Source organism: Neofelis nebulosa, chromosome 4 (assembly GCF_028018385.1).
Source record: "Neofelis nebulosa isolate mNeoNeb1 chromosome 4, mNeoNeb1.pri, whole genome shotgun sequence".
NCBI classification, from domain to species: Eukaryota; Metazoa; Chordata; class Mammalia; order Carnivora; family Felidae; genus Neofelis; species Neofelis nebulosa.
In genome coordinates, this window is record NC_080785.1 from 168899814 (window position 1) to 168927341 (window position 27528).

The 27528-nt window shown below is 64.6% G+C and overlaps 2 protein-coding genes across 4 annotated transcripts in view; one reads left to right on the forward strand and one right to left on the reverse strand.

Annotated features, from left to right (window-relative positions):
- Positions 1-1494: 1494 nt before the first annotated feature.
- On the reverse strand, positions 1495-25935 carry CSNK1G2 (casein kinase 1 gamma 2). 3 transcript variants are annotated; one of them, XM_058728519.1, is made up of 12 exons: positions 25774-25932; positions 9622-10057; positions 3766-3806; positions 3572-3641; positions 3333-3481; positions 2996-3230; positions 2845-2930; positions 2689-2773; positions 2456-2604; positions 2195-2278; positions 1987-2093; positions 1495-1868 (listed from the first exon to the last, which is right to left on the reverse strand). In XM_058728519.1, the coding sequence occupies exons 2-12, from the start codon at positions 9803-9805 to the stop codon at positions 1814-1816; spliced, it is 1245 nt and encodes a 414-aa protein (XP_058584502.1). In that variant the 5' UTR covers positions 9806-10057; positions 25774-25932; the 3' UTR covers positions 1495-1813. The 3 variants fall into 3 exon arrangements, with proteins under 3 accessions (XP_058584502.1, XP_058584500.1, XP_058584501.1); XM_058728517.1 differs by having other exon boundaries at positions 3333-3641; positions 25774-25935; XM_058728518.1 differs by lacking the exon at positions 25774-25932 and adding an exon at positions 14797-14899 and having other exon boundaries at positions 3333-3641.
- The window catches only part of ATP8B3 (ATPase phospholipid transporting 8B3), a 129386-nt gene continuing 118790 nt past the window's right edge, over positions 16933-27528 (forward strand). The window contains exon 1 of the mRNA XM_058728480.1: positions 16933-16937. The gene's annotated coding sequence lies outside the window, so the exon portion shown is untranslated. The remainder of the gene's footprint in view (positions 16938-27528) is intronic.

Consider the following 27528-nt stretch of genomic DNA (forward strand, 5'->3'; position numbering starts at 1 on the left):
GCCCTCCGGCAGATCTTTCGGGGCCCTGGGCACCCTGCGACTCACTCCCCGTTTCCGGAGTCCTTTCCTTCCCGAATTCAGGCTGTTTCCACTGGCAGTCTTTGCCCATCTCCGTCCTCAGGTTTTGAATTTCTGATCCAAGAGGATTTCCCCAAATTTCTTCAAATGCCGCTGGGAGCAGGCCTTGCCAACTTCTTCAGCTTTCCAGTTCCCTCCCCGGGGAGGCTGGATGTCCCCTGGTCACACTCTCCGCCATGTAGTGTGAGGACCACGTCCTAGCTTTGCTCAGAGTTCACTCCCTTTGCTTCTGGCCACATGGCTCCTAGACCCCTGAACAAGGGCACTAATCCCACGGGGGGGGGGGGGGGCAAACCCTCACGGCCTCACCTGACCCTCGTCACCTCGCAAAAGCCCCGTCCCTGACACTGTCCCATCCCACTGGGATTAGGTGTCAACGTATGGACGTGGGGGACACATTGAGTCCACAGCATCCACCAAGAAGATCACTCTCCCTCCATGCCGCATTCAAGGCCACTTGTGAGACTGTCCTGGGGTGTCCCACCCTGTCTGGGGGTGCACTGGAGACCTAGCCGGATGCAGCTCCCCCCCCCCCCCCGCCGCCTCCGTTTCTCCTCAAAAAACAAGCCATTCCATTAGGGTTTCAGATGCACCTGTGTGGAGCCAGACCCAAGGTGACCTGTCCTTGACTCTCATCTTGGTGAACAGCTGTGCCCGCAGCCCCCAGGCGGAAGCGCACCGAACTCGGACAATGATCGGGCTCAGCGGTACTGCTTCCGACCATCCCTTTCTCCCCAGCAGGAGGGTCACCGCCTCTTAGCCTGTCCCCTCCCCGGGGGAGGGAGGCTGCGATGCCGCCAGCCGGGCCTCCTGGAAACACCGGACACCACACCCGAGAGTGCTTTCATTTTCCTTTATTTTTTTAAAAAAGCCCCTAAATCCTATGGCTTCCAGGAAGCGCCGAAGAAACCGAAGTGCCACTTCTGTACACCGTGTAAAGCAAGCCCTGGACACACACACCACCGCCGGGCCGTCCGCAGCCGCTCGGCCCCCAGCGGCACCGCGGGACCCACGCGGGGACCCGCGAGCGCCGCACCGCCACGGGGGCTGCCCGGCCCCGAACGCACCCGCGGGGCTGGGACGGGGCTTTAAGGCGCTTGTCTCCCGCTGCTCGGCCGGCAGCGCGGAGTGCGGACGCAAAGGCGCCCACGCACCCCCCCCCCCCCCCCCCCCCCCGGGGCACGGGCGCCAGGCGGGAGGGGGGGCCGCCCCCGGGCTCCGGACGCGGCCCCGCGAGCAGGTGCCGCGGGAACCGCCGCGGGGCTGTGCCCGCCGGCCCAGGCTTTGGTGCAGCATTTTGGTTGGGGGGGGGGGCCGCCCCCACCCCACCTTCCCCTGTGGTGCGGGGGAGGCCCGCGGCGGGTTCGCCCCCGGCAGCGTCGCCCACAGCGCCCCCTCGAGAAAACGGCCTTTGGATCGAGGGAGACAAGCTGGACTTTATGAAACCAACAGGGCGGCCGACTACTCACTTCGGCGGCGGGAGGGGCGCAGGGCGGGCGGCCGCTGTGTTTCGTTTCCTTGTTTCAAATAGTTAATGCTCTCGGAGGGGAGGACTAGACACAGGTGTAGAAATTTCGGCCAAAGTCTCATGTGAAGGTGACCCCACGTGGGGGGGGAGGGGGGCGGGCAGCTGCGGCCGGCCCTGCAGTCTGCGTCTGGGCCGTGGGCCACACAGCCACGGACGAGCTGGTCCCAGGGGCTGCGGCGGGAGGATTCAGGGCACCACTGCCCCGGGTCACTTGTGTCGCTGCGCCGATTTTCTCTTTCTCCTCTTGAAGAAGCAGCAGCACCTGAAGGGGTGGGAGGTTCGGGGGAGGTGGGTGCGGGGGAGGGGAAATACGCGAGGGGGAGGGGGTGTGGAGCCCGCCCCAGGCGTCCCCACCCCCCGCGGCTGCCCAGGGGCCTTACTTGGTGTCATCAGTCACCTCCACCTCTGCGGGCGCCGTGATGGGGGCGTTGGAGTGACCGGCAGTGGGGTCGTCCGTATTCAGCTCCCCGTTGGTGGAGTTCAGCGCCTAGGATTGGGGAGGGGTGGGGTGTGGGGGGAGTACAGTAGGGGAGCCGGGTGGCCCTACCCCACCCCCACATCACTGGGGTCCTTGCCCCGGCCCCTCACCTGGTTTTTGCTGTACAGCTGGGCTTTGTCCCGAGGCTGAGGCTGCGAGGGCAGGTCGGTGTGGACCGTGCCGATGGGGGTCGGCTGCAGGGGGGGGGGGGGGGGGGGTCGGGGAAGGAGGGGAGCAGGACGCAGAGCTGAGGCCGGGCGGCCTCTGCCCACCCCCCACAAAGCCGGGGTCCCGCTGGCAGCAGGCACCCAGGCTCCTGGCCCGCCTGTCCTGGGGCCCCGCCCACTCCAGGAACCCGGACCCCCACGTACCAGGGGCTTCCCCGCCCAGTCGTACTCGTAGTCGAACACGAAGCCGCTGCGGTCGAAGAGATCGGTGAAGAGCTTGCGCAGATAGTCGTAGTCAGGCTTCTCGAAGAAGTCTAGGCGCCGCACGTAGCGCAGGTATGTGGCCATCTCCTCTGTGGAGAGCCGGCGGGGGACACAGGGGTCAGTGGGGCGCGGGCAGCGCGGGCCCGGGGCGGTGCGGACCCGGCGTCCCTCACCTGGGAAGCTCTCGCAGAGCACCTCGATGGGCGTGGCCCGCTTGGTGTCCCCGATCTTCTGGTAGCGCTCCTTGAGCGTGTCGGCCTGCGGGGACAGCGGTCAGCCGACGCCGACCCGGCGGCGCCCCGCGCCCGCGCCCCCGGCCCCGCGCCCACCTTGAGCCCCTGCCAGGGCAGGCTGCCACGCAGGAAGTACATGAACATGTGGCCCAGCGCCTCCAGGTCGTCGCGGCGGCTCTGCTCTGCGGGGGGAGAGCAGGTCAGCGCGGCCCGCGCGCCCCCCCCGCCCGGCCCGCGCGCGGCTCACCCTTGCCCAGGTGCGTGTTGATGCTCATGTAGCGCGCCGTGCCCGTCAGGCTCTTGTGCTCGCGGTACGGGATGTGCTTCTTGGTCTCGGGGTCGATGTACTCCTTGGCCAGGCCGAAGTCGATGATGTGGATGGCGTGCTGCCGCTTGGTGCCCGGGCGCCCCACCAGGAAGTTTTCGGGCTTCACGTCGCGGTAGATGAGGCTCTTGGTGTGGACGTACTCCATGCGCGTGATCTGCGGGGCGGCGGGCCTCAGGGCCGGCCCCTCGCCCCGCCCCGCCCCGTCCCCGCCTGCCTCCGCCCCCCCCCCCCGCCCCCACACGCCCTCGGCCCGCACCAGCTGGATGGCGATCATGAGCACCGTCTTGAGTGTGAACGTGCGATCACACAGGTCAAACAGGTCCTCCAGGCTAGGCCCGAGCAGCTCCAGCACCATGGCATTGTACTTCCCACACGGGCCGAAGTAGTAGACCTGAGGGACGCCCTCTGCAGGGGACGACACACGGGCCTGTGAGGACCCTGCCCGCGAGGCGAGGCGCCCCCCACCCCGGCCCCGCACTGCGCCGGCGCGGGTACCTGTGGCGCTGAGCTGCTTGTAGAAGCGGTACTCCAGGTGCAGCTGAGGGGCCCGGGACTTGATGGGCTCCTGGGAGGGATAGGTAGACGTGGCGGTCGGGTCACCCGAGGTGCGCGCCCACCGCCCCTCCCCTGACACCGGGCAGCGGGGACGGATGTGGGGCTGGGAGGCGGGAGGGGGGGCCGGGACTCACCAGTTTAATAGCTACGTATTCATTTGTATAGAGATTCTTCCCTGTGGAAGAGAGGCTTGTCAGCGTGGTATGCACCCCCCTGCAGGGAGGAGACCCCCCCCCAGGGGCCAAGCCCCCCCCCCCCCCCCCCCGAACTTGACCATGTCCTAGGAGTTAACAAGAACGCCTACGAGCCCCACCCCCACCCCCACCATGGGCGGCGCTCATGTGCCCCACACCATCCTAGAGCCCACCCTGCCAGCCAGCCTCCTCCCCCTCCAACCCCCACCCCGCCCACTCAAGGGGGCTGGTCCCAAACTCCTCTCTATGGGATCCTTCCCTCCAGCTCGCACCAATTTCTCCCATCTATAAAAACAAAGAGAACACACGGCCCGCGGTGATCCCGGGGCGCCCCCTTCCGCTCCCACCACGGAGAACCAGGAGGCGTCCGGGCCCCTGCCCGCCCCCCCCCCCAGCTCCCTGGACCCCGCCTCCCCCTCACTGTGGAGCAAGGCCCCCCTGGCAAGAAGCCCCATAGAGAGGCCTGTCCTGGTCAAGTCCCGCAAAGGACTCACCCAAGGTGCTGCACACCTTCCTCCCGGCCCTCAGGGTGGGGAGCTCCCTCGTGGCACAGAGAAGAAGGGACTGGCCCCAGGCCCCTGCCCGTGCAGGAAGGAACCTGTGCTCCAGCGACACCTTGCCCGGCAGCACCTGGTAGGCTGAGAGTCCCTGGCTGGCTTCTCGGGGCAACACAGTCACCACACCTGGGGCTGGGAGTGTGTGCCTCACGGGTTAGAGACACACACAGCCCAGGGCACACGGCCTTCCCAGGCCCATCACCAGCCTTCAGGACCCCTAGGGAGCCCAAACTCACAGAGCTGTCAAAACTAGGGCCCCTGACGCCGGCAGTACCCCAGACGGGCCTTCCGGCAGCTCGGGGCTTCTGTGAAGGGTCTCACCTCCCTGTGTGCGGACACCTGGCCCCCATCTGCCGCGTGATGGAGGGGCCGCCCGACCCCTCAAGTCTAAATGCCGGCCCCCAGCCCCTGTGGAAATTACCGCGCACGGCACTGTGCGCGCCCGTGCCCCTGCCCGCACTGTCCTGTCCCTGCCCTTGGACTGGCCTCACCAGGCCCTGAAGTCCACGGACGTGGCCCCCACATGGTACACCTGCTCCATCACCACCTGTCCCGCTGTCCTGAGTAGGATCCATCGTGGGAGAAGGCCTCGGCTTCCTCTCCATCCCGGTGCACGGTCTGGGCGACACCCGCCCCGATGTGGTGGCAGAGACATGGCTGAGTCCCGCCTCACAGGACACGGCCACGGCTCCCCACGCACGTCAGCCCACGGCATGGGTCACCGCCCCGCCCCATCGTGCTCTGAGGTGTCTGCACCACCACGGCGGCGCCCGGCGGGGGGGGGGGGGGGGGGGGGTGTGTGGGTGCCTGGCCCTGCGTCGGCCACTCTCGGGCCTCTGTTCCAAGTGGCCGTTTCAGAGTCAGCCTGTCAACGTCCCCAGAAGGCTGCAGAGACATCGCCTCAGGCCTGCAGGAGAGGCTGAGGAGGGGACATCCCGGCCCCAGCCACGACTGGGAATTAACTTCCCTCGCTCATGTTTTCGGTTCCTGGTGAAGAGCCTGCACGTCCTTTATTAACTTATTCCGGAGGCACTGGGCAGGTCTGGGCACACTTACAATGGTACTGCTTTTAAATGTTTATTTTCCAACTCTTTGTTGCTCAAACAGAAAAATTCATTTCTAACTGCTTCTTGAGAGACCGCTCTGGCTGTTGCGTGCACGTGATCACGCCTCTGGGCTTAGCCCCAGCTCGCTGCTTCCCCGGTCGGTTTTTCCGCTTCCCCCATTTCTTGCCACGGCCTGGAAGGGGTGGGCAGAGGGGCCCCATCTTCCCGCAGACCTCGGTTCTCTCGGTGTGACAACTGAGAGGCTTCCTGCGGACTCTCAGCAGGGAAAGAAAGTTCCCCTCAAGCCCCGCTCCCTGGGCTTTGATTAAAAATAGGTTTTTGCCTCCTGTGTTACGAAAGTTTCAAACCAAAAAAATGGAAAACCGGTGCAGGGAAGACCCACGTCCTTACTGCCTAGATGACATCAGTAGCCTGCTCTTCGTCCCACTGCGTATCTGCGCAGCTGTCACCCCCTGCTCTTTTGTTTTTTTATTTTTGAGACAGAGCGCAGGCGCCAGTGGGAAAGGGGCAGAGGGAGGAGGAAGAATCTTAAGCAGGCTCTGTGCTCAGCGCAGAGCCTGGGACCATGGCCTGAGCCAAAATCAAGAGTGAGGCCCTCAACCGACCGAGCCACCCAGGCACCGCTGGATCTCCCTTATTTTTAATTGGGGGAAAAAAAAAAAAAAAAAAAAAAAGAGCATCTCAAAGTCGTAGACATCAGCAGCCTGTCCCGTCAACATCCCAGCCTATTAGGACCGCAGATTAAGCTCAGGGTGGACCCAGTTCTCGTTCTCCCCAGGGAGACAGTTACCTGTAATGCACACACCTTACGTGCCTCAGACCGGGAGCTCTGGCAAACGTGGAACCCTGTGCAATGCCAGCCCTGTATCGGGACAGAAAACGTGGCCACCACGCACGCCCCTGCCCGGTCAGTCTCCACCTTCACGTCCCGAGAGGGAGCCTCCGAGGCGGAATCATCCGGCACGTTCTCTCCTCCCTGGGTCCTCCTGCACGCCGCGCTGCAGCACGTCCGTCACGGGGACACTGCCTGGCTTACCCGTGACCCTGGGGGACGACCACCCCGTCCCCAGGGTCCTTCTACAAGCACGGCTGACGTGAGCGGCACCACACGGGACCTCCGACGGGCCGGCCGGCTCCCTCGTCTGGCAGGTTTGCTGGGGTGGCCCCCCCGTGGGAGGAACTCACACGGCTGCCTTGCTCGGGCTCCTGCGGCGGAAAGCCTCCCGCGCTCCCCGGCTGTTGGCCTGTCTGCTTTTGCGAAGTGTCCGTTCACATCTGTCGCCCATGTTCAACTTTTTAAGAAACCTCTACAGCCCACGGTGGGGCTCAAACTCATGACCCCGAGGTCAAGAGCCGCGTGCTTCTCCGACTGAGCCCGCCGGCACCCCTCTTGCCCGTTTTTCATCGCAGCATCTGTGCGCAGGAACCAGCGCTGTCACACGGTGCCCTGCCGCGGCCTGCCCAGCCTCGCTCTTAGCCACGCGTTCTCGTAAGCAGATGTTCTGTTGAGCCTTTTCTGGGAACTGCTGAAGAAACCTTCGTGTTTTGACTGCACACGTGAGTTCAGGGAGAGCCAGTCTCCTTGAAGTGCAGCCCGAGGTGAAGGCGAGAGTGGGTGTGTCCGGCACGGCTGGGGTCTGGGAAGTGCAGGCCGCAGGGGCTGGAGCTCAGGCACTCGGGGCTCTGGGAGCCTCGCCCCCTGCACGGGCGGAAGGCAAGAGTCCAGAGGCCGGACGGGAAGTACCTCCCGAGGGGCCGCGAGCAGGAGGAAGGTTCCGGGGGCCACACAGGGCCGGAGCCGTGGCCATCCAGCGTGCGGAGGCTGCCCTGACCTCCCCTGACGTTCGGCCGAGAACCCAGGAAGCCCTCGCCTCGGGACCGGGTGGCTCCAGGCTTCGAGTAAGGTCAGCCCTCAGCCTCCCCTAACGGAGCCAAAAACCGGCCCTCGCGCTATCGAGAGGGGTCTCCAGGACAAGGCAGAACCCCGACCAATACCATGAGACACCCACAATTTCCAACACGTGAAACACCACTCATGTGTCGAAAAGGAGGCAAATCAGACAATCACAAGGAAAAACATAGTCAAAGGCGCCAAAGACCTGGCCTGTAAAACGGTTACAAGTAGGTCTGAACAAGCAGCTGGGAGATCGCGAGAGAGAGAAGAGCGGAGTCACAAATGCCACATAGAAAATCAAGAAGTCACCAGAATGACTCCAACAACAGACTGGACGCGGCAGCAAAAAAGAAGGGTGAACTCACACGAGAGCAAAAGGTAACTGCAGTGAAGCAGGGGGAGAAAAACTACAAGAAAACCCAAGAGCGGCCCGAGGGACCTACAGGAAAGCATCAAACCCTCTCCGCATACGTGTAACCGGAGCCTGAGGGTGCAGAGACAGAAATGGAGGCAGAAAAAACCCCGAAGAAATAATAACTGAAGTTTTTCCAATTTTTTTTTTTTTCAACGTTTTTTTATTTATTTTTGGGACAGAGAGAGACAGAGCATGAACGGGGGAGGGGCAGAGAGAGAGGGAGACACAGAATCGGAAACAGGCTCCAAGCTCCGAGCCATCGGCCCAGAGCCCGACGCGGGGCTCGAACTCACGGACCGCGAGATCGTGACCTGGCTGAAGTCGGACGCCTAACCGACGGCGCCACCCAGGCGCCCCAGAAGTTTTTGCAATTTAATGAGCAAGGAGCCCCAACCGGGACTGTCACAAGGAAAACCACCTTAAACGGCGCAGGATCGAAATCGGACGCCAGACGCAAAAAGGAGCTCTTGGAACGTCCAGCTTACTGTCATCAGGGAAGGCCACACGGAAACCCCTTCACGTCCACGCGCGTGTTCAAAGTGGAAAAGCCTGGCCACTGAGATGGTGGTGAGGACTGGGGCACCCCGCACCTTCACGTGCTGCCCGCGGGAGCTTAGAAAAGCTACCATCACTCTGGAGGCCGGTCCGCACTTTCCCATCGACACACACCTCCCCTCCGACCTGGGGCTTCGACAGAAACGCTCATGCGTGGGACTCGGAGAGGGGCGCTCAGGCCAGTTTTATTCACGACGGCAGAAATCTACACCCAGCTGAGCGTCCCCGAGCAGGACGACAGATGTGGACAGTGAGGTGCAGTCACACAGATGGACAGGGTGACAGACAGCAACCGGTCACCTACACACCCAACCGCGGGGACACTCGCAAAACCTCGCAGAGCAAAGCCGGGCAGAAAGGAACACATACCTCAGTTTTAGAAAACATTTAAGCTACAGCCGCTGCACCCACGGCCCAGCACACGCACTCCTCTGTCGGTGCAGAAGACCCCTGCTGTACAGACTGTGACCCGGACACCAGGCCGCAGGCCAGGACCGGGCTCGCTGCGTGTCCGTCTGCTTGCACAAGCACGCGTGTGCACACACACGCATCCTAATGGGGCAGGCGTGCGTCGAGGCGGCCCCATCTGGCACGAGCTGCAGACTGGTCACCAGGTGGCCGGGGGCCCTGCTGTGCGGGCCGGGCCGGGTACACCTGGTCCGGCTCTGGGGAAGGCGCCTGCCTCTCCCGTGAAGCCGGCAGTGTCAGTCGCTGAACAGCAGACGCCTCTGGTGTTGGAGCCCGGCACCCGCCCTGCCCGCCCCACGAACCTGCACACGGAGACTGGAGCCCAGCCCTTGCCCGTTGCTGGCTCAGAAACCCCAAGCCTAGGGCCGGGGAAGCCACAGACAGGCAGTGAGACTCCCCAAGCCCAACCCTGGCAGCCTCTGCAGCGGCTGAGGTACGGCTCTGGCTCAGGACAGGGAGGTCAACCCAGCCCCAAGGGGCCACCAGTGACCCCGGCCCCGGCCCCGCGTACGGTTGCTGAGCCAAGTGCGGAGAGGGAGCCGAGCTCTCGCTTCACCTTGCACGTGCACCCGCACCCACCAGCTAGAAGCTAACGGCTTCCACATGGGTCCACCCACACGGGGGCCCACACCCCCCCCCCCCCAAAACTGGCCCTCAGCAACGCAGGGGTGAGGCCGGGCACCCGCCCCTCCAGCACAGCCTCCTCCTTTGGGGGCAGAAACTCACACGTACCTGAATTCCCAGTCCCGACAATCTGGAAACCATCTGGGAGCGGTGACCGCGGCCCTGCCAGGACCTCCCCTCCCCCGGGCCCCAGAACGCACACACGAGTGGGCTCACCTAGCCGGAGCTCCCCGAAGTTGCCACAGCCTATCTTCTTCCCGACCCGGAAGTTGGGGCCCACCATCAGGACCCCCGAGCTGGTCCCCGAGCTCCGGACGCCATGGCTGGTCCGGCCGCTGGCCTTGGACATTCTCCGACCCTCCTCCGACTCCCCTTTCCCTCCTTTCTTGTCAAAATCCATAAGTTTGTGGTACCCTGGCCTCTCCACGGTGACTCTGCTGCCGAGCAAATCCCGGGTCTGTGCAGACCTGAGGTTGCGGGCGGCTCTTCGGGGCTAGTACACCATGGTGGCCCGGCGGGCTCCCTGCTAGTGAGACGTGGGCGCTTGCCAGGGCCCGGCCGTGGCGCTCATCTCGGTGGCCTCGGGGTCGCGTGCAGAGGGAGGACGCATTCTGTTGACCGGTCCCGCCGCCTCAAATCTCGTGGCTCCCAGCTGGCGGAGAAACGAAGGCACAAGTTAGAGTCTAGGCCGGAATCTGTCCTCCTGCCCCCGACGCAGCCCCGGGGTCCAGAGCCCAGACTGGCAGGGAGACCCAAGACTGTGGTGTTAGCGGAAAACCACGCCACAGAGGCTTGTGCAGCATAGTGGCGTCCTGGAAAGATCTCTCAAGGCACAGATGCGACTGTGGACTGGGATGCACAGGAGTGCAGTGACTCAGGCCATTGTGAATTGCACGTGTGAGGGGTGCTCTGACCCCCACCCCATGGCTCAAGCACAATTCTGCTGGCAGAGGTGACGGCCAGTCAAGTGACAGGGGCCCTAGAGCCTTAAAGCCAGGTGTGGAGACCAAGGCTGGGTGCAGAGAGGGCTGGGCCCTCTCCCCAAGCCAAGGGTGTGCTCGTCGGTAGAGAGAAGACAGACAACAGAGCAGAATGTGCCCAAGGTTGGGAGACAGGCCCTCACCACTGACCTCAGAGGCCTCTGAACCGCACCCCGCACAGCACCCCACCCCACGATGTCCCTGGGCCTAATTCCAGGAGCCTGTGACCCCGCGGTCAGGTGGGGCTGCGGAGGATCCTGACCCTGGCAAGGCTTCACTTGGGCAGCAGCTGCCGAGGGAGGTCAGGCGGGCTCCGAGGTTGACAGGGCACAGGCCGTGCGCGCCACCGGGGTGGGACTGGCCTTGGCCCCTTGGGTACGAAGCTGGCCTTGTGGAGGGCAGGGCAGACACTGAGCAGCCCCCAGGATGCAGGGGGCAGGCAGGCAGCCACCCGAGCTGGGTGCAGTGAGGGACAGGTGCCCACAGAAACCACCCCGGGTCTGTGTCCCCAGGCCCAGCCCTCCCCAACCACCCCCACCCCCCGTCCCTGCAGTCTGTGGTTGCCACCAAGCTGGCCTCTCAGCCACGCCTCCGCCTGCAACCCCCGCAAGCTGCTTGCACCAAAGCTGAAGGATCTCCTCAAACAGAAACCACCAACGAGCTCCTCTAAGCGCCCCCTACCAAACGCGTCCCCCTTTAGAGTCTGAGTGCAGCGCCAGGGGCCACACCGCCATCAGGCCCAGAGAGCCACGACCCAGCTTGCGAGTTCCCGCCCCACAGGCACCGGATGCCTTCCCACATCTTGCAGAGGCCGTGCACCTCTGACCGTCCGTGAGCGACCACCAGAGAGAGCCCAGGCGACAGAAGACAGGGCAGTGTGGGCACCGCCGGGCTCAGCGCGGGTAGGGGCAGGCAGCGGTTTTACCTCGAGGGAACGACACTGAGGCTGTGTGAGCGGGGTGGGCAGGGTGTGGAAGCGCCCTTGCTGCGGGACGTCCCAGGGAGGCAGTGACCGTGTCACCTGACCCCGAGTACTCCCTCGACATTGACCAGCCCAGGGCCGGGGGGCCCCCACGGAGGGGGTCCGGGGTGTGGTGCACACACACATGCCCACGCACACACGTGCGCGTCCGCATCGCTTAGAAAGCTCCTCCCACCCCCCTGCCTGAGCCACGAAGACCTCAGGCCCTCAGGCTTCCTAGTCAGGAAGAAGCAAGGCCCTGCCTGCCTTGGGGGCCATCGCTCTGGTACGCCCTGGGGACCGTGGGCCATCGCTCCAGTGGGTCCTGGAGGACCAGTCGCGAACAGGGCCCAACCCCGAAGGAGGATGTCTGCACAGATCCCCAACTTCCTCGCTCCATCAGTGGCATGGCCTAGAACAGGCAGGGGGGATGGGGTCTCAGGACGGTGGCTGGGCTCACCCGGGAAGGAATGTGTACGTCTGGGGCCGATGGGACCCGTCCCCCGCCCACCATGAGCGCCCAGAGGCCTGCGAATACCTCTGTCCACCTGAAGGTGAGTCTACACGGACGGACCCTAGTCTGAAGTTTACTATTAGAACAAAGTCCTCCACCGGCTGCAGCCGCCCTCCTGAGCTCATGCCAGAGCCTTGCTCCCCGTGCATGGTGGGGGCATCAGATCCATCCGAAGAGAAAAGCCAGAGAGCACTTCTTTCCTCCGCAGGGTGGAGGCTGCCTGCTTTGGCTTCGAAGTCCCTAGTTTATTATTTGCATTATGGAGATACGATCCACATACCATACAACTCGCCCTCGAACAGTGTACGATTCAGAGGTCTTCAATACGTTCAGTTATGCAACCATCACCATGATCCAACTCCAGAACATTCCATCAACCAAAATAAAAAAACCCCATCCCCATCAAGCAGTCACCCCCCAGCACCCACGAGCCCCCCCTTCGTGTCCATGGATGAGTCTGTTCCAGACGTTTCACACACGCGGGCTCACACCCCGTGTGGCCTCTTGTGTCTGGTTCCCTCCCTGAGCGTCACGTGTTCAGGGTCCGTCCACGGGGCAGCGGGTGTGGGCGCCTCGCTCCTGCTCGCGGCTGAGGGACGTGTGCGTGTGCGGTGGACCAAGCGTATCTGTTCGTCCGTCAGCGGACATCTGGGTCGTGTCCGTCTTTGGGTGCTGAGAAGTGTGTGTGTGGATGGACGCTGGTGCACGAGTTCCCGTGTGGACGCCAGCTTCTGTTTCTCCCGGTGCACACCTGGGGGTGCACCTGCCGGCTCAGATGGAAACTTCCAACTGGCGGCACGACTTCCTGGAAGCCCGCACAGCGCGCACAACAGTGCCCTCCAGCCCCGGGGCCGCGGCCTGCGGTGGGTGTGCTTCTAGTCTGCAGCTCCCCGAATGCCTGCTTCCCTTCCAGACACACACCTTCCGTCACAAAGTAATTAAGAACGTATGCATGTGCACACACACACATGCACAGACACACACGGGCCGCCAGAGTCAATCAGATGGAAAATCCACGGGAAATCAAAAGACCCCAAGGAGACAGAACTCGCCCTCATCTCATGATCTGCACTGTCCTGATGACGGCAGAACTCAGGGCTGAAGGGCCCTGGGCGCGCCCCGAAGAGGAAGCGTCAAAGAAACGTGGCAGAAGCCAGGAGCGGGACCTCCTCGGGGCCACACAGAAGCAGGCGGCCAGGGACGGCCTCCACGCAGATGAAGCCAGGGGGACACACACTCGGGGCAGATAACGATAGATGCGGTCTTTGTCCCGGGGCCTGGCACGCAGCTTCTCAAACCCTGGACACCTCCCGAGTGATGGGAGGGTCTCTGCCCTTCTGAAGCAACCCGTTCCCGGCACACAGGAGCTCATGCCGGGACAGGGCACCAGAACGGAGCTGGAGAGGCTGCGGTGCAGAGCACAAGGTCTGGGGAGGGCTCGGCGACCCCGTCTGCAGGCAGGGAGACTCGGGTCCGGACTCCACCCCCCACCCCACCCTGCACACAGGCTTCATGGGGCACGAAGTACCCGTACCACTCTGCCCCGAGGCACACAGGAGCCGCCCCTCTGGACGCCTCCCGCTTTTGCACCTTAGCCCGCAGCCCTCCTGGGAGGCCCCTCCTCGGCCCTAGCAGCCCCCTCACCCCCTGCGCAGTGACCCCCACCTGCGCTTCCAGGTGGGAGGCGCCCTCAGTCCCCACCCCAGATCAGCAGGCACGCCCTCCATCTCCGCCCGGCCGCGTGATCTGGGGTGCAAACCCTTCCTGGGCGTGCAGAGCCGCCCTCTGTGGGCCAGGGAGGCCCGCGTGCCCCTGTGGGACGGCTTCGAGGGTCCCCTCTGAGAGATCCCTGGGACGCTGGCGGTCCAGGGTCTGGCAGCAGCCTCCACCAGCCTCCCCACTCCACGACAGGCTCCCTCTGCGTGCGCCTCCCTGCAGCCCCTCGTGGCCTCACGGTCCCAAGGGGGCCTCTGACGGCCCCGCGGGCAACAGAGACCAGGCGACCGGGCGCAACGCTGGAGGCCTGCTCATGCACGCACCGCCCCACCGCCGGTCCCGGAGCCCACAGGTCCCTCGACACAACGCCGGCGCCCCCAAACGGCAGCTTCCCCAAACCGCGTGCTGGCCAAGGGTTGGTTCACATGTGCCCCTGTAGGTCTCCTTACAACAGGCTGTACGGTCGCCACGTGGGTCACCGCCCGCAGAGGACGGCAGGCGCCATGGAGGCGGGGGAGCAGCCCTCCACTGCAACCCCTTCCACGGACAGCCCGGAGGACACCGGCCCCTATTCACGAGGAAAGGGCCATCACCCCACAACCCCAAAGGCAGCACAGACTTGCAAATGTTCCGGACGGTGGCCAAACTCAGCATGCCCTGGCAGGCCACCCCACCCAGCACAGGCCACGTGGGAGCATTCTGGGTCCCCTCGGGACACTCTGAAAGCCAGGTGGGACCCGCAGGGGAATGGCAAGAGCGAATCACGTGCTGGCGGGTGGGGAGCAGGGACAGGGACGACACAGCGCCGCTGAAACAGGTCTGGGGCCAGAGCCTAGTGAGAACGATGCTCCTCCAGGTCCCAGGAGCGGGCAGGGGCCCAGCCCGGCATACCTGGGGGAGGCAGGGTAACCCGAGACCTCAGGGGAGCGGAAGTGACTGCTGTCAGCCCAGGCCCAGCGCCAGAGCTAAAAATAATTGTCCTGGGGGAGAGGGCCTCCCATCCCTCACTCGGGACGAAAATAAACCCCGTCCCAACGCAACCAACGTGGGCCCGGGTTCCTGACACGGGGTAGGAACCCCACCGCAGGGACCACTGCCCAGCGCCCAGGCAGAGCCCCTGGAAGCTGCCGGCCCACCGTGGCCACACCGAGAGGGTTTTGCAGAGACTGCTCCGGGCCGGGGCAGTGCCGCCCTGCGAGTGCCCCCCTCAGCTGAGTTACCTGCTGTGGTTTTGGGGGTGTCCCCCATCTTGTCAGGGCCAGGGGTCAGATCCCCTGGTGGAGGCTCCAAGAAGCCCCTTCTCTGACCGGCCCCACTCAGTGATGTCACAGTCCCTGGCTGACATCACCAGCCCGGCCCAGAGCTGGCAGCCTCCTGCCTAAGCACAGGTAGGAGCCGGCGGTGGGTGCGAACTCAGAAGCATGCGCCTCACTCGGGACCCAACCGGGCACCCCTGGGCACGCGCATCCCTCCCGAGCTTGCTGACGTGTAGGCGAGGCCCCCTCCCCAAGAGTCAACTGGGCTCAGGGTCACAGTGCCCCAGGAGCCCCGAGTTCCCCTTGTGGGTGCCACTCCCCAGGAGCGACCTGGACCCCGGAGACACAGCCGACCTTGTAGCAGCAGCCGAGAAGTCCAAGGTCACCTGCGAGGTCATGTTATGACAAAGAGGAAGGAAGCGGCCCCAAAATGGCAGGCACAGGCGCCAGCCCAACCGGCCCCCCGTGACGAGGCCAGTGTTGACGCAAGTCAAGCAGCAACGGGTCGTCACAGTGGAGCTACAATGAAGGACCCCGACCCCAAATAAACCGGGGAGGAGAGTGCACACCCCACCCCGACCCCCACGGCGGGGACTGCCAGCTAACCGGCGGGGTGAAAGCGGGAGAACCGTCATCTGTGGGAACCACAGACACGGGCTACGTGTGCCAAGAGGGTGGCCTGAGGTCACTTCTCAGTGACCAGGAGGGAAAGGCCGATGTCCAGGGTGAGCGTAAGCCTGCAGGCGCGCTGAGGGGGCACAGGGTTCCTGCCCAGAGTCCTGGCCGGGACGCAGGGACAGGAGACAGGCTGGTCCCATCACGGCAGGCGAGGGACAGAGGCACAGGTGACAGGCTGCTGGGCTGTGAAGAGTAGGGGCGTCCAAAGCATTGTACTTTCCTTGTGACCTCTGGACATGCTAGAATTCTCCCAGAATTAATCAGATTACAAAAGAGAGACAAGGTCCCGACCACAAGCCCCACAGCCTAAGACCGTGGCCACCAGGACCGAGCAAAGAATTGTCAGCAGCCGTCCTCCAGACGGTGGGGCCATGGCGAGGCCCAGGGTCACCTGCCAGCACCTCCTGCTCTATTTCCAGCGGCAGGAAATGATATCTGGGAGGCTGGTGACCGTGGGGCCTCTCTCTGCACCCAGTTGCATCCGAACATTTCCGTTAACGAAGGGCTGAAGGCAAACGGGAGGGGTCCGGGGTGACGGCAGGGATGCCCGCGTGGCTGGTCCAAGCGCAGGCCCTCCACCGGATGGCTCGCGTGAGACGCTGGGCCACTAATGGCACGAGTCCTGCTGGGTCCTGCTGCTCAGGCAGCACTGACGCCCCCCCCCACCACGCCCCGCACACAGTCCACGCGGAGCCGTCCAGCAAGGAGTCACCGTTACATTACCGGAAACATGCTCGGTCGTGCCAGACGTGTGCCAGGGCTCGGCAGCTGCCCGGGGCTGGCGCACACTGTCCTGGAGGGCGCACGTCTGGAACCAGCCACCATCAGCAAGCACCGGCCTGTGCCCACAAACCCCCACCCGCACCTTTTCACGGAGCTACTGCCTGTCGAGGGGGCAGGCGCGTCCCACCGCATGTGATGGTCCCCAGGGCGCCGCTCACCTGGCAGGCCCACCGGCCCAGCGTGACTGCGACCGCAACGCCAGCAGCACAGCAGTCCTCGGGGTGGGTGGGCTTGTGTCTCCACGAAGTCACGTCCTGACCCCCAGAAACGTGACCCTATTTGCAAATCAGGGTAGGCCCTCTCCTCAGACCAGCGTCCCCGCGAAGAGAGGACACAGATGCAGGGAGGGGCGGTCACTACCTTCACGGTGACGGCACACTATCCAGAAACGACAGGACGCAAAAGAGAGAACAGGCAAAGCCCCAGAAGAAACACAAACGGCCCCACGACGGCGGGCCACGTGCACCGGCCTCGGGAAGCGCGGGCTGGCACCCACGCACTCCGGACTTTTCCATCGGCGCGGCCCCGTAGAGCACTTCCTCCTCCTCCGCCTTCCCGGGGGCGCTCACTCCCTCTAGCTCGCTCTGCCGTAAGGCACACAAAGACCCCTGTCGGTGACGGTTTAGTCGCGGGCGAGGCTTCCGGTCAACGGCGTTGGAGGACTCAGGCGTTCCACGTGGATTTTCGGCCGTCGGAGGCCGGCGCCCCCAACGCCCGTGTTGTTCAAGGCTCATGGGTGACGGAGACCATCGCCACCGGTCAGGCTGTCGGAGACTGAGAACAGGAGTGGCGTTCAGGAGCCACAAGAGCGCGGGAATAACGACCGTGACGTCAGCAGAACCGTGCTTCCTAGGGGACATCCTCCAAGGGGGTGGAGGAGGCGTCTGCACTGCCACAGGCCCGCAGGGGGACAAGGGACCGCCCGCCGCTCTGCAGGTTCGGTGGCCTCGTGCACAGAAAGGAAGCAGCGATGGCGCCAGCCCCACAAAGCATGTCCCTGTGTGTGGGCAGAGGTCCCAGAGGTGGCCTCTCGGGCTCAGGGGCCCCTCGCAAGCTGGGGTGTGGGGAGAAACGCCAGGACGTGAGCACACCCTCCGCCATGAAAACAATGTACAACAGTGGGGGAGGAGGGGGGAGCAGGGGAGGGGGGGAGTGGGTGTGGAGTGGGAAAGAGGAGGGGGAGGGGGGAGGAGGGGGAAGAGGAGGGCAGACGGGGGAGGGGAGGAGTGGGGAAGAGGGGAAAGGAGGGGGGAAGGAAGGGGAGCCAGGCGGAGCTTAGCCTCTTCCCTTCTGCCCCAGGCCTGGCCACCCTCAGGGGTGAGCTCGGGGTACAGCACACGCGAAGCCTCCGGGCGTGCAAAGGTCGGAGGTCATGGTGTGGGCCCTGGAGGGCCCCCAAGGCCCCTGCAAACCACCCAGAATGCACAGAGAGGGCACTGCCCGTCTCTCTGGTTCTACTGGGGCTGCACTGGGCTACCTGCAGGAGGGACTCCCTCAGGGTAAGGACCACCCCTCGACCCACACGTGTCCCCCAGAACCAGGCACGGCAGCGGACCAGGGACCCCAGTGACTCTCGCCAGGGCCAGAAGGGCCGACAGCTTCGTCAACGCAGGCGACACGGAGGCAGCAGCCCCCCCCGGAAGGAGTCTAGCACGTGCCCCATGTGCCCGGGCACCGTGCCCCCCACTCAGCCCACACCTGAGCCTCCACGGGGCCTTCCAGCGGTTTCTGTCCCCCCCACAGTCAGAGCCGCGCCGGCCGTCCAGGGCGGGCACCGCCTGGCAGGTCCCACGGTTGAGCGCGCTCCTGTGTTTCAGATGCCCACAGGGTCGCGCTGAAGTGCCAATGGTGCCCACCTGCCAGGCTCCGAGGGGCTTCTCCCAACGTCCTTTCATGTTCCCCTGTAGGGTCAGCACGTGCTTACCCACGTGCGCGCACGGCGTTTCCGCCACTTAAAACCACCAAAACCAGGGCACTGACTCTGTGTCCTCACAAGGCCCACGTGTCCCTCCAAGACACTGGACTCACCGCTCAGAGGGGGGTGGATGAGGGGAGCCCACGGCCTCGGGAGCCGGGAGACCTGCCGCATGAGGCTCGGGAGCCCGGCTTTCTAGAAAGTGCCGGGCAGCGGGGAGGCGGGCCTGCAGAGAAACCGGTCAGGGTGCCCAGAGGAGGCAGACGTGCCCGGAAAGGGATCAGACCCTGACCCAGGAAGGAGACACGAGTGGCCACTGTGGAAAACGGCCACCGGTTCCTCAAAAGGTTAAACACGGAGCCACCAAGTGACCCAGCAACACTGCTCTTCAGTGTCCACCCAAGAGAACCGAAAACACACGTCCACACGAAACCGTGTTCACGGCAGCCGAAAGGCGGACACGGCCCAAACGTCCACAGACGGGTGAATGGATACACACGTGTCCACCGTGCACGCGCACGTCCCTCGGCCGCAGCAGGAGCGAGGCGCCCACCCCCGCCGCCCCGCGGACGGACCCCGAACACACGACGCTCAGGGAGGGAACCGGACACGAGAGGCCACGCGGGGTGTGAGCCCACGTGTGTGAAACGTCCAGACAGACTCATCCACGGACGGGAAGGGGGCTCGTGGGGACGGGGGCTCAGGGGGCTTCTTTTGGGGTAATGGGATGTTCTGGATTTGAACAGAGATGACGGTTGCACAACCCTGTGACTGTATTAAAAACCACCAAAGTGGGGCCTGGGCGGCTCAGTCAGTTAAGCTTCTGACTTGATTTCGGCTCAGGTCACAATGTCACAGGCTCACTGAGTTCAAGCCCCCGAGTCGGGCTCCGTGCTGACGGTGCAGAGCCCGCTTGGGATTCCCTCTGCCCCCCTCCCCCATGCGCGCACAAGCGCTGTCTCTCTGAAATAAGCTTAAAAAACCAAAAAAAAAAAAAAAAAAAAAAACCAAACCTACCAAGGTGCACATTCCAGTGAATTTGTCCGGTTTTGTGAATTCGTCTCGACTAAAACCAAGTGGAGAGTGGAGAGTGTGATGTGTCAATAAAGCTGGTGAAAAAGGCACAGCGAGTGGGGAGATCCGTGCAGAAAGCCCACAGCCGGGGCCACGCCTCCTGCTCAGGGCCCGTGGGGCCACAGGAAGTGTACGACGCAGGAGAGGTGGGAGGGCTGGCTCGGCGACCCCAAGCTGCGCGCCTCAGCCCCTCTCCGTGGCCCTGGGCGAGCCCCCTGCCCCCACAGGCGCAGCCCACGGGGAGGACACAGAGCTCACTCGGCACAGCGGTGAAGGCGCACCAGGCCCAGTGAGGGGCTCGGGGCGACGGCAGGACCCCCACTTACCTGCGCAGGGCTCACCAGGAGCTGGCCGACCTAAGGCACACGGGACGCTGCCCTCCCCGTGCAGCAGTGGGGACCGGTTCAAGACCCAAAGAAACCCCACAGCTGCCCAGCCCTTGCCTCTGGCCCCAGTGTGGCAGCCCCCAACCACAGTCCCCTAGATCGGCCCCGAGACGGAACAGTCCCCAACACCCAGGAGACCGCACCGGAATTCACTCGCAGGACTGCTGAAAATGCGGATTCCATCCGAGATGCTGATGCGGGTGGCCGGAGTGGCCGGAGTGTGGCCTGGGGGCCACCGTGAGACCGTGAAGGTTCCGCTCCACACCTCACAGGCCAGTCAGCCACCCGCCCCAGCCCAAAGCGGCCCTGGCGTCAGCAGCCGGGTAGAGCGGATAAGAACGCAAGGCGCCCAGTGAACACCAACTGCAGCTGAGCAACAGACACCTTTCCGTGTGGCTGCGCCCCTCGCGGCGTAGGGGACACGCTCATCCCCGGCAACATCTGGCTGGCTGAAACCGAGGTCCCTAGACACGGCCGACTGACAGACCTCCTGAGAGCCTCCTGGTGCAAGGGCGCTAATTTTCTACTCAGTCCTGTGTACTTCTTAAGACCCAGCATTTCCAAAGAAAATGTAGCTTCCAAGCAGTGACGAACCAAGACTATAAAATACACACCCAAACGGGAAGAAAACAGCAAACCGTCTCAACAACCTCTAACGGCAAGGACACGCTTACGTGACCCTAAATACGTTGAGCAAAACAAGATAAAGTGAGTTTCACCTACTGTGTTTTCGCCAAGGCCAACGGTGTCCTGTCAACTAGCCGTGTGGCCCGAGTCCCATTCCCACCGGGGGACTCCACCGGGGTCACCACCCAGGAACCGAGCACCACCGAGCGACCTCAGCCGGGGAAGCCGAGGCCCAGGGGTGAGAGGCACCGGGGAGCAGGGGGCCAGGGCAAGAGCCACGAGGTGGGTGGGGACCAGCCGAGCAGGGCCCTCAGGTTTGGAAGGAGACAGTGCAGCATCCGCTGTGGCTCTCTGCTCCCCGCCAACCAAGGACATCTCCTGACCAGCTCCCCGGCCCACCTGGCTGCGGGGCCCTCCACCCGGAACAGAAGGCAGACCCCCCCCCCTCCCCTCCCCTCTCTCGGCAGCAGGTACAAGTCCTCCCCCTGCAGCCAGGCGGCCAGCGAGGAAACCAGCAGGGACGCACAGCTGCCCCCTGCGGGGCGGGCGTGGGGCGACCCTGGCCACCAGGGAGCCACAAGGCAGCACAGGCCACCTCCCCAATGGCTGCTGGAATGACCTGCCCCCATCGCCTTCTCCCCACCTGCTTCCTCAGCCTTCCTGCTCCGGGGGGCGAGGGAGGGCCGTACTTTATAGGTCCGGGACTGGGACCGAGAGCCAAGGAGGCCCCGCCACACCCCCAGGGAGGCCCCGAGACCCAGGGAAGCCCAGAGACCCTGGGAGGCCCTGAGGCCCCGAGACGGGCTCCCTTGGGGCTCCAGCTCTCGGCAACAGCTGCAGGTTGGCAGGAAATCTCTAGGGCGGGGCTCTCACCCGGGACAATCCTGCCCCCAGGAACAGTGGGCGACACCTGGGACATCTGTGGCCGTCACGACTGGAGGGCTCCTGGCATCGCGTGGGTGGGGCCCGGGACGCCGCTCAGCCCCCACAGCGCCCAGGACGTCCTCAGAGAGCGATCCAAGCCCAATGTCAGCAGTGCCGAAAGGCAAAGAGCCGAGTGTAGAAAGTGTCCTCGGCAGAAATTTCCAACAGACCCATCAGTGCAGCTGAAGGAAAGAGAAGGCGGCCCAGAGCGGGGGCCAGCGGACTAAGAGGGTGGGCCGTGAGCGAGCAGAGCCACGAGCCCCCCGAACACCCTCCCTGCTGGTGTAACGGCAGAGGCACAACCCTGCGCCCCCCGCCCCCGGTACGTTGGCTCTTCCTGAGTCGGCTGGGGGTGAGTCCTGAGAGCCAGCACAGACGCACAGGTGGCACAGTAAACATACTGTAAAGACATCTGCCCCCCAGCACAGCCCCTAAGCACTTCTAGAACTGGTGAGAGAGCCCTCAGGTGCCTGCGTCCAGACAAACCACATCCCTGTCTCCCCCGCCCCCGCAGCCCCCAGTCTTTCTGGAAATCTCTGTCTGGGATTTCTAATCCCTGGGGCACCCAGGTGACCCTGGAGAGACTAAAACGTCCTCAGTCCCTCTGCTGGGAAGCCGCTAGACGCTTCGCTCGACCGAGGGGTGCTGTCTAGAGCCCCTACGACCACAGGCTGGCAGAAAAGTTCCACTGGGCCCACTCCCCGCTGGGTCAGCCACCCCGCCTACTCAGTGCCCAGCAGCCGGGTCCTGGGACCACAGCAAGCAGAGACCCCCGATGACAGGCACAGCCTCTGGGGCAGCACTGGGAACGCTTGCCCGTGGAGGCCATGTCCGCAGAGGGAAGAGTTACCCGGTCTCTCCAGACCCAAGACCAGATGAGCTGTCAGCTCCAGGAGGGTACACGACTGTCTTCGGACTCTAAGGTATCACAGCCCAATGGGAAGGCAGGTAACAACACGTCACGTCCCTTTCCACCTCTGAGACAACAACTGCCAGCCCCGGGACCCCCCCCCCGCCCCCCCCGGAACCACTCGGGGTCTGGCAGGAGGCTCTGAGCAGCGCGGAAACGGCTGGCACCTGGCCCACCCGCCAAGAACGCTCCTGGACTGGCGCTTCTGGGGGGAGCGGCCCAAGTGCCAGCAGCCCCTCCTCGGCGGGGGTGGGGGGGAGCGATGGCCCCCGGGTGTCCACCCAAGGTGGTGAGGCGTCCTTTCCCCACCCTCCCCTGCACGCACCCTGTCCACGCTGGTCCCCACGGCCACCCTCTCCGCTGAGGCTGAGGGACTCACTCCGCGTCACTGCGGCTCTCGAGAACCTCGGGAGGTGTAACTTGAGAGCCGACCTCACACCCCAGCTCCGGCCTGCTAGTTGACTTGACTTCCTTCTCGCGCCACCAGGAACTCACAGGAATAACCCAGCATTCGACGATGGCTGTGGCCGAGCTCCCAGAAGGCGAAGGACCTGTCCCAAGGGGGAAGGCTCCCAGAGGGGACCTCCGGCTGCCCCCCGAGGTTGAACAGAGCACGTGGGAGGCCTTCTAGAGGAGGGGACCCCAGACAAGGCCTGGACAGGAGCGGGGTGACAGCCGGCCCCAGAGCCACGGTCTGTTCTTGGGAGCAGGAAGACACGGGGTTTCTGAGCAAGGAAAAGATGTGCTGTCATCCCCACCCTGTGACAGCGCCTCCGGCCCTGCGTGTGGACCCCCACGCCAGTAGGGTCCTGCGCGAGCACGGCCTGCACCAGAAGCTTCTGTAGAAGCCGGGTAGGAGAGAGACGTAAAGGCAGGCCACCAGCCACGGGGAGAGTGAGGGCGGGGGAGTGCTTACAAGCAGACTCCCGCCACACCCACTCCTGCGTGGGCCAGTCCCGCGGGCACCGGGGAGCATAGGCATGCGCGCTGTCTTCCACACTCAGCGGGTCACTCAGGGCTCGGCCCGGCACGGGCTCCCCAAGCCCCCAAAGGGGAAGGGAGCAGACTCGAAACCGCCCTAGGTGGGGTCCTCCCACGCCAACCAAGACTTGGTTCAGGTGTCCCCTTCCCCAAAGGTTCACAGAGTGTGCCACACGTCAACATTGCCGACCAGTCATCACAGCGCTCCCTGGCATGTCCCGCTGCGAAGCCCAAGACCCCGAGGTATCCATCGGGTGCGACGGGCCACCGGACACTGATGCGGACCCCAACCCCAACCAGCACGCCCACACTGGCCTGCCCAATGCCACCAAAGGCCTGAAGGCTGGCGGCCCCCAGCACCCCGTCTCTCCTGCTCCTTCCCCAGCCCTCTGCCCATCACCTGACCCATGGCCTTGATGGACTTCTAACTCCTCATAGGAGGAGACGGAGCCCCAGCTGCTCAGCCCTGGGTTTTCAGGGCCCACCTGAAACGAATCTACCAAGAATCCACCACAACCAGGACAAGGGACCCTGCTGCTCGTGAGGTGGCCTGGGACAGCTCCATGGGGGCCAGGGGATGGGCACCAAAGGCAATCACGGGACAAGAGGTTACTGGGCATCCCAGGAGAAATGCCACCCTCCATAAGTACAGCCCTGAGGGAACGGGGTCAGCGGGGGCCCCCAGACCTGTCCCAAGCATTTACTCAGACCCACCAGGAAATCCCCATGGACACAGGTGACACCGTAGGTGTCTGGAATGTCCACTGACTAGCATGCCGGCTTCCTCAGAGCGGGGATGAGTAGATGGGAAGGCTTTCAACTTAAAAAAAAAAAAAAACAACACACCTCACCTACTTCCTCTCCCGACCCACAGATAATTACTATGTAATTAAGAAGAAAAGGAGGAAAGCCAGCTGGAACCGGAACCAGGAGTTCAAAGAAGTCTGTCTTCACAGGGGCTCTGTCCTCCCCGAGCAGGGACACGCCCAGGACCAGGCAACGAGACACTCATCCCCAGTCCGCTCGACAGAAATGAGAAGTAGTCAAAATCCGACCACAAGCCCCTTTACCCAAGAAGGTCCAACTGCCAACCTGAGGCAGAAAAAGCGAGCCCTGTGCCCCATGACTACTGCGAGCCCGGCGCCCCTGGGGTTCTGCCCACCGCTGGGGCGGGGCGGGTGTGTCCAGCCAGCTCCTCTCACACCTCCCTCCCCACGGCCCCACGCAGGTCACACTTCCATCAGCCAAACGCAGCACACACAGCGGTGGCCCCCCAGCCCCTTCCAATTATCAGGGCTACTGACACCATTCTGGGAAGGGGGGGGGGGGCAGATCATCTCAGGTGTGTGCACCCCCTATGCACTCCCAGAGGTGCTGCAGTCAGTCCCCAGCCATCACCCTGCCCATCTACCTGCAGAGCCTGGGGGTCCCTTTCCGGGGGCACAATTTGGAGACACGAGTGAAAAACAAAAACAAACTACCAGGGAAACCGCAAACTTCCCCCTTTCAAACCTGCGGGTCTGGCTCCCAATCTGTTCTCGTCACAGACACCACTTCCTTCGGCGACCAGATCAGGTCCCTGCGGACATCACCCCCCTACACTGGAGCCTTTGTGCTCCCACTCATCTCTCACACCCACGAGCTACAGGGGCCTGAGCCTGGCCATGTCCTTCAGGGTAGGGACAGAGGACCCACGCAGATGGAGCCCCAGCAGATGGATGATGTGTGGACGCCCCCGGAGGCCAGGGTCCTCTGTGGGGAGACTGGGAACAAAGTGCTAGAGCCCTCCAGGGCCACTGCCCACAAACAATGCCGTCCAGAGGCCAAGAACCCCCAAGCCTGCCTAGGACGACAGCCCCTAACATGAAAGCTTCCCCAGAAAGTTGGGGCAGAAGGGGGCAGGGAGATCAGCGTGGCCACCGCCCCGGGCGCATAGACACCTCACCCCCTCCCTGATCCAAAGTGTTTCCGGAAAACAAAACCGGTGGCAAGGGCGGAAGGGGGAGGGCACAGCCACACCGAGGCCGCAGTTCCCAAGCAGTGCCCTGCAACAGGTCACCCTGGACGAGACCCCTCCTGCTGCGGGTCTCGGGCTGCACGCCCCTTCCCCACCCCAGTGCTCCCCACCCCCCAGCCCCTGCTCTTCCCTCAGGGCCTTCAACACCACAAAGCCAGGAATGGGTGGGTGAGCTGGGGCAGGGGTCCAGGGTGAAAGATGGAGGGTGGGGGACCTGGGGAGTGGGCAGTGGGCAGTGGGGTCTGGAGTCAGGAGACAGTGGAGGAGAGCAGGGTCTGGAGTCAGGGCACACCGGGAGTGGGCAGGAGGGTCTGGAGTGAGGGGTCCATGGAAGACAGCAGAGTCTGGAGTGAGGGGTCCGTGGAGAACAGCGGGCTCTGGAGTCAGGGGGTCGGGGAGGACCGTGAGATCTGCAAGGTAGGCGCCAGCCGGAATGAGTAAGGCCTGAGCCCGGGGAAAGGGGCAAGGTCTGGAGCGAGGAGGCGGCGGGTAGAACGCGGGAGTCCCCGGGCTGCGGGGGACGTGGGGCTGGAGTACGGGCCCCGGGGGCGGGGGTGAACAGGGTCTGGAGTGAGGGGTCCGCGCGGTGGGGCGCGGCGGCCCGGGCGCGTGGCCGTGGCAGCGGCGAGGGCGCGCGCGTCCTTACCTCGGGGCCTCCGCCGTGGCCGTGGCCGTGGCCGGCCGGGCAGCAGGCGGCCCGGGCTCCCTCAGCAGCGCGGCGCGGGCCCCCGCTCCGGGCCCCGCTCGTGCCGCGGCTCCGGCTCCAGCGCCCGCTCGGGCCCCCGCTCCCGCGCCGCCGCCGCCGCCGCCGCTTCCGCCGCCGCCGCCGCCGGCCTCCGCATGTTGGCGCGGGCCGTCCCCGCCGCGCGGGCGCCCGGCTCGCCCCGGTCTCGCAAGCGTCGCCCGCGGCCCGCGCTTACGCCCCGGCGTCGGGGGAGGGTCCGCACCCACTGCGCAGCCGCCGTCCGGCCCGGGGCGCGCGACGGCTCAGCGCGGGGCGGGGCTTCGAGGCCGCGGGCGCCGCCGCACGACGGCCGCCGCGCTTTGCGGCCGCTCCGGGGCTGCCAGACCGCTGCCCGCGGGGGGTTTCCCGGAGGCGCGCGCCCCGCGGCTTGGGTGGGGGCAGGGGAGAGCGCGCGGGCGCGCGGGGAAGGAGCCGGGCAGCGTCCACCCTCCCGGGGGCGGGGCTCCCGCCGCTCGCCCGGGCCCGCCTGCCGTCGCCATGGCGACGCGTGGCCGGCCGCCCCGCCGCGCTTCTGTGACGTCACGGTCTCGCCACCTGACGTCACGGCCGGGCGGTGGCGCGGGGCGTGGCCGGCGCGGGGACGGGCCGGGAGTGACCGGGACTCGGTGGGGCGGCGCCCGGGATGCGCAGCTGAGGGCCGGTCAAGGCGGGGCGGGGGAGCGCTCCCCGGGCCGCCGCCGGGCGCGCGCCGCGGCAGCGGAAACTCGAGGGGCGGGGGCAGGTCCACCTGATCTGGCGCGGCCTGCAGGGCTTGCCCTGGGCTCCCAAGGTGGCTGCCGGCCAGGACCCCGGGCGCGGCTTTCCCGGGGGGTCCGGGCAGTGAATAATGGGCAGGGCCCTTCACGAGGTCTTGTGGGCAGCGTGGGGCAGGGCCCAGTACTCTGGAAAAAAGATGTGATCAGGTGGAAGAGTGCGGTCCTGCTGGTGGCGGCCAGATGGGATGCAGAGGAAACCGGCTGGGAAGAGTCCAGCCGGAAGGGCCAGCGGTCGGGTGCCATGAGCGGGCGGGGCGGGGCGGGGTGGGGGTGGGGGGCAAGCCAAGCGCTCGCAGAGGCTGGCGTTGGTAACCCAGGACTTCAGCCACCTCCATTCCACCTCAGTCGGTACTTTCTAACTGATGAACTTCTTTCCAGCTTATCTCTTAACTCAGGCAAAAGAGCCTGCAGGGGAACCATCCCCTGATGGGAACCAAAATTTACCCCAACAAGCAAGAGGGACTGCCCTGAGCCAGCAAGACCCCACTTGTGATGGACCCCGGGACAGCGATGTGCTTGACATCACTGGCCGCGCGCTCATACCCACTGACTTTGTCCCACAGTTTCCTTATATAAACCTGGAAGTATTTTCGTCATTTGGGAGGGGGTCTTGAGACGCTAGTCTGCTTTCTTCCCGGCGTTGGCCTCACTGAAAGAAATTTCTCATTTTACCACCACTCGGGTTCTCTGCCTTTGGATTTTGTTGGCAGCGAAAGGCTGGACCTGGTCTGTTTGGGATCCCCGGAGCCAGGTGCTTTTGCACCCCTGGACCCCCGCCACGTTAGGGCTTTTCCTGCCACACCTTTCTCCAGCCCCCTTGCACTGTCACCACCTCCAGGGAGCCCATGCCACATTCCCGAGTTGTCCTTTCTCACCACATCCTAACCCTTTTCCATAAAGA

Excerpts from the sequence above, each read along its gene's own strand:
- CSNK1G2 (XM_058728517.1), bottom strand. The coding sequence starts at position 9,805 with ATGGATTTTGACAAGAAAGGAGGGAAAGGGGAGTCGGAGGAGGGTCGG. Across the intron at positions 3,642-3,765 it reads AATACGTAGCTATTAAACTG|GAGCCCATCAAGTCCCGGGC; the intron begins GTGAGTCCCGGC and ends TATCCCTCCCAG. Across the intron at positions 2,094-2,194 it reads AGCTGTACAGCAAAAACCAG|GCGCTGAACTCCACCAACGG; the intron begins GTGAGGGGCCGG and ends CCCCAATCCTAG.